Below are 5,559 nucleotides of genomic sequence, written 5' to 3'. Positions count from 1 at the left end.
CAAATGTTTCATTCTTTGTTTGAGATAACCATTGCTGGATGTCAGTAGGCACAACAGTATCACTAGTAGCAACGCCAAAGTATGTGGGAGTGTGTCCATAAAGAACTTCAAAGGGTGATTTCCCCACAGCTGAATGTCAATTGGTATTGTACCAAAATTCACACATGGATAGCCACTTGCTCCACTTGGAAGGATGAGTACTGATAAAACTCCTAAGGTAGCACTCGATTTGCTGGTTCACTCTTTCAGTTTGTCCATCAGTAGCACGATGATATGCAGAACTCATATTCAAATGTGAGGTGAATTATGACATAATGTAATGGAATAATACTTATACCACGTAGAAACATAACGTCAAATACCTAGTTCCTTTAAAATGTCAATGTGTACATTTCTTAATGGAAATAAACATTTTTAACCTATTTGAACATTTTTTACATTTTATATACTCCCTCTAATCCATATTAATTTTCACTGACCTAGTTGAACTTGACTAAGTCAATGGCAATTAATATGGATCGAAGGGTGTAAATTTATCAAAATGTTACAACATTTTTTTGAAACACAGTAATATTTTTATAAAATGTCACGTATATTTTCTTAATGGTCCAAACACTTTTTTTTGCATAACACAAACATTTCTTTTCGCATTGTGTACACATTTTTTTAAATTTTCTGATGCATCTTTTAAAAATGGGGACATTTCTATATTGGCAAAAAAAATGTTTTGAAAGTTAGAAAATTTTATTTAAAACGTTTTAATTATTTTTTATACTAGGTTATCATTTTTTAAATAGATTTTTCAAATAAATTTTTTGACGACTACTTTTTTCATACAAATTGTACATTTTCCGTGTATATCATAAACCTTTTTTGTACACATTTATTATTTTCTCAAATACACGATTTTTTTAAAAATATGCGATGAAGACTTGAAAAAACTAAAAAGAAAATAGGGAAATGAAAAAAAGGAGAATAAATAGAAAAATATATGGTACATACTAAAAACAGAAAAGATACGTCCCCTTGGTTATGGAAGTAGTTTAGGGTGTAGGAAAGTATTTCAGTGTGCAAAATTATTAGCAGCAGTAAGTACAGAAACATAACTTTCAAGCCAGCCGTGGGTAAAGAAAGATGAAAGTTAAGATATAGTTATTATAATTAATTGAAGCACACGCCAAGGTAAAGATAAATGAATGTTAAGAACAAAATCGTCAGATGATCACACCCCATGTCAAGCATAATGTCCAGAGATCTCAACTGGAGCTAGTACTTATTTGTGCGCTGTCCTAGAGATCTCAACTGGCAGCAAATAGCCGTGAAATATCAGAAACATTTGAAAGAAAAAAAACATATCCAAAACAAGGAAACAGAGCAACCAATGTCAGAGGCTAACCATCTTCCTGCAACGCATATGGTTTATGAAGGAACACATCAACGACTATCATCAACAAAGAATCACTGAAAATCCGACCATCAATTCAGTGTCTAAGCCATTACATCAGAAAATCTCAACTCTACAGCACTTCGCTTTCTTAAAGGAGTGCCCTTTCTACTATCCTAGGATAGGAAGTTTCTCAGCTATGAAATATATTTGTAATTTGCACATGTAAGAGCACAAAGAAGGGTATCGGGAATCTAGGTCAGCAGAGGATCAATCTTCCATGGCAGGTTTATCTACACAGCTATTCAGAGATGTTTCACTTGCAGCAAGACTGCTCTCAGAATTAAGTACCCACAAGGCTTGAGCTTTCTGCGTAGGGACAACACTGTCTCCAGATTTGCTGTCCTGCTCGGGAAGGCCATTGGAAGGCCTCATGTGCGCTGCCGCCGGAGTTTCACCCTCCTGGCCTGCCTTTGGTTGAGCAAGTAGCTGGCTGTGATGCAGAGGTTGAGTGCTGACAGGCTGTTGAATATGTGGTGGGTCGACATTGTAGTCAGACACACCAAGATCAGAGGCCAGATTAGCAAGCGCAACCTGCCATGACTTCTGACTAGTTGACGCGTCTTGCTCACCTTGTGTTGCCTGAGTTACTCGCTGTGTTTCCTGAACTACTCGCGCGGAGCACTGACGAAGCTGCGGTCCAGCAGTACCAAACGACCCATTTGGAGCAGCCTGGAGATGTGGCATGGGCCGAACCTGCACCGGCGCAGCAAGAGAACGCTGAGTGGAGAAACCCTGAATAATGTCACTTCCCGGCAGTCCCCTGCTTCCGGGTGCCGCTTGTACTGTCTGAACTGCACGCGGGGTTGCTGGATGCATTGCGGAATTGTTAAGAAGAGCAGGGTAAATGTAACCACTGGAGGGTGTATAAACTGTAGGAGCAACCCCAGGCCTTTGGGGTGTTTTGCCAGAGATTTTTGGCCCAGGAGATGATGCTTTTTGCAGATGGGTGGCTCGCCACGCATTCTGTGCAGCCATAATAGATGGATGCATTTGTTGATTTTGGCTGACATTATTTGCAACAGGAACTCTTCCGGTCGAAGGTTGGTTCACAGTTGTCCTCAAAGCAGATGGATTCATTTGTTGATTTTGGCTGACATTACCTGCAACAGGAACTCTTCCGGTTGAAGGTTGGTTCACAGTTGTCATCAAAGCAGATGGATGCAATTGTTGATTTCTGCTGACATTACTTGCAACAGGAACTCTTCCGGTGGAAGGTTGGTTTACAGTTGCCCTCAAAGCAGATGGATGAAATTGTTGATTTTTGCTGACATTACTTGCAACAGGAACTCTTCCGGCGAAAGGTTGGTTTACACTTGTCCCGAAAACAGATGGATGCCTTGGTTGATTTTGGCTGACATTACTTGCAACAGGAAACCTTGCAGCGGAAGTTTGATTTACAGTTGTCCCCAAAGGTGCATATGGTTGAGCAACTGATACCTGATGCACTGTAAATTGCTGAGAGGATGGTGTTTTTGAGCCTGAGAGAGACATTTTCTTGACACCTTCAGGCTTAGTTGGTGCCGCGCTCTTGCGTTTGTGTGATTGCCTCTGTCTCTTCCATTTTTCATCCTTATCGGTAGCATGGCAATGATCAGTAGGCAAGGTACCTTTGCCCCATCTGGGGCATGGAGCACGAGAATCACAAACATAACAGTGGCACTGCATCAAGAAGAAAAGCAAAATATGGTAATGCATCCGTATTGGAACAATTGGCATTCAATACTGTTCCATAACTTGATCAGATGAGAAGCCAATGATTTGCATTCATTAACTAACCATAGTGCAATGATTTGCATGAGATACAGTTCCAAAAGGCAATCTAGCACATAGATAACGTGGATGGGGGAAATCCCTGCATGCTACCTGAAAAAAGAAGAGAATTATAAGACCACATGCACTTCTTCTAAAATTGGGAGCTTTAAGATGGCTCCTGGGCGCACACGGCCCAATAATTAATATGGATTAAAAAAAGAACATATAGTGCCATGACAATCAGTGGGGTACTTCCATTTCCTTAAAATAATCACTAGTTTCATCATCAGCAACTATAAGATATGACCGTAGGCATACCCTACCAATATCCAGGATCATTAAAGTCATCACCAAATTACCATATTATGCAGTTAGAGCCCACCAAATTGTATTTTGAAATAGCAATCCATGGGGAAGTCATCCCATGGAAGGCCATCCATGATATCCAAAATAGGGAACAATATATCACTGAAATATAAGCACATTGGATACCTTCCCCTAATAGCTTATGCTTTAAGGTGACTGATTGGTGCAGTAGACTAGATATTACTTATAGGACCCACAACTAATAGTGGGGTCATGCACCAATGAGAGTTATTACCAAAACAGAAGAGCAAAAGGTAATTGGACAAGAGCAACCAAATAAATGCTTGGGATCAAGTGAGACGGAGATTTAAGAGCCATACAACCGAATTCAGTTATTAGATTAGCAATTAGATTCCTATAGACAATTTATTTACCATACAATTGAAACATAAATCTGCACTGATTGGCCTACATAAAAGAGCTCCAGATGATGATAGGGCCCATTCCTATCGATAGCTGGTCAATGCAATTAAGCGACGAACTGACAAAAAGACCATTTAATGACGATGGCGTATGACTAACAGCAACAGATGGCCAATGCAACGATCTTCGGAACCGACAAAGAAATTATCTAACAAGAGGACAACAATGTATGAGTTGAAACACAATAGCTGATCAAATGTATGGTTTAGCAGCTAAGATCACAACAAAATTGTATGCAAGTGAGACAGATATGTTCACAGATCAGCCTGCATGAAATGAGTTCTCGAATGTCAATAGGACCCATTCTTTTCAATAAACAGTTCCCTCAAAAAAGTTAGTCAATGTGACACATATTAGAACCGACAATGCGATATGTAACAATGCTGACGGCAATTGATGACTCGAATAGCAATGTGTGTCTAACAATGTATGATGCCAAAGAAATATGTGAAACGACGAAGACGAAAATGTATGACCAGGAACGCAACAGCGCACATACAAACCGACAACGCTGTATGAATGGGAACGCGGTGTGGTATCATAAGGGGATTGATTGAAGGCAAGAAAGAAAATTAGTACCTCCCCTTTCTCTGAAACAACTTGCAGCTCTTCTTCTGCCCCATCTTTCCCAGGCTTCTCCTCCTTGACAACGACCAGGGGCTTTTCAGGGTCGCCGTCCAGGATCACGCAGTCGTCGTCGTCGTCGTCATCGGCAGCAGCACCGCCCTTCTTGTCACCCTCCAGGGTGGACAGCAGCTCCTGTATCACCGCGGAATCGTCTAAACCCTCCCCCAATCCGGTGAGGTCGTCGAGCAGGAGGCTGGAGGCCCACTCGAGGGCGTCGGCGGTCAGCTTGGCAGAGAAAGGGTCCTCCTTCTCGTCGTCTGAGATGATCTCGATGACAGCCCCCGCCGCCGGCCCCATGGTCCGCCCCCAAAACCCTCGCCGAAATTCGCGGCAGACTCGCGGGAGAAGACTGAACCCTGCGAGAAGAGCAGAGCAGAGCAGCAGCCGGTCAGCGGCGAGACGGGAAGATGGCGGCCGGCACTCTTGAACCAACCAAGAAACAACAAGGGTTTCTTGGGGAGAGAAAAAAAAGAGTCAATCTTGGTTCCGGGCAGAGGGAGGGAGATTTTGGCCCTGAAAACTGGAAAGGCGAGGCAGGGGCTTTACTTACAGCGGAGCAGGGGAAGGCGACGAGGCGGCGGCCAATGAGGCGGCGGCGCGGCCGGGGGTGGCTCCGCCGCAATGCACCTGGAGAGAAACCACCGAGCTGAGGGGCAAGGAGAAGCGATTTAGCAAGATTTCTGCAGCTCCGCGGCCTCGATTGATCAAAGAAAGGAGGGGGAAAAGTTGGAGAGCGGGGCGGAGGGGAGGGGAGGCGAGGGGAGGGAGGGGGTTTACCGTGGCGGCGAGGGGAGAAGACGAAGGCGAAGCAACTGCCCTCGTCGTCTCGCTTTCGGGGAGATTCTGGTAGTTGCGCTGCGGCTGCGGCTGCGCCTGCCTACGCGTACGCGCAGGCACGGAGGGAGGGAGGGGAGACCGGAGCGACTTGGGTACGCGCAGGCACG

General features: G+C 43.9%; 1 protein-coding gene across 1 annotated transcript; it reads right to left on the bottom strand.

The window, feature by feature from the left end:
* Positions 1-1,418: 1,418 nt before the first annotated feature.
* On the bottom strand, positions 1,419-5,272 carry LOC123447387. The gene is made up of 4 exons (XM_045123985.1): positions 5,166-5,272; positions 4,568-4,971; positions 3,224-3,310; positions 1,419-3,106 (listed from the first exon to the last, which is right to left on the bottom strand). Exons 2-4 carry the CDS (start codon positions 4,910-4,912, stop codon positions 1,655-1,657), a joined length of 1,884 nt encoding a protein of 627 aa, XP_044979920.1. The 5' UTR covers positions 4,913-4,971; positions 5,166-5,272; the 3' UTR covers positions 1,419-1,654.
* Positions 5,273-5,559: the final 287 nt, after the last annotated feature.

Source organism: Hordeum vulgare, chromosome 4H (genome assembly GCF_904849725.1).
Source record: "Hordeum vulgare subsp. vulgare chromosome 4H, MorexV3_pseudomolecules_assembly, whole genome shotgun sequence".
Classification (NCBI taxonomy): domain Eukaryota; kingdom Viridiplantae; phylum Streptophyta; class Magnoliopsida; order Poales; family Poaceae; genus Hordeum; species Hordeum vulgare.
This window is presented reverse-complemented; position numbering and strand designations above follow the sequence as displayed.

What these genes read in the sequence shown, in the direction of transcription:
- LOC123447387 (XM_045123985.1), bottom strand. Translation starts at nt 4,912, where the DNA reads ATGGGGCCGGCGGCGGGGGCTGTCATCGAGATCATCTCAGACGACGAG. An exon ending in TTGTTTCAGAGAAAGGGGAG is followed by an intron (nt 3,311 to 4,567) that starts GTACTAATTTTC and finishes TTCTTTTTTCAG; the next exon opens with GTAGCATGCAGGGATTTCCC. An exon ending in ATGCAAATCATTGCACTATG is followed by an intron (nt 3,107 to 3,223) that starts GTTAGTTAATGA and finishes TTCTTGATGCAG; the next exon opens with TGCCACTGTTATGTTTGTGA.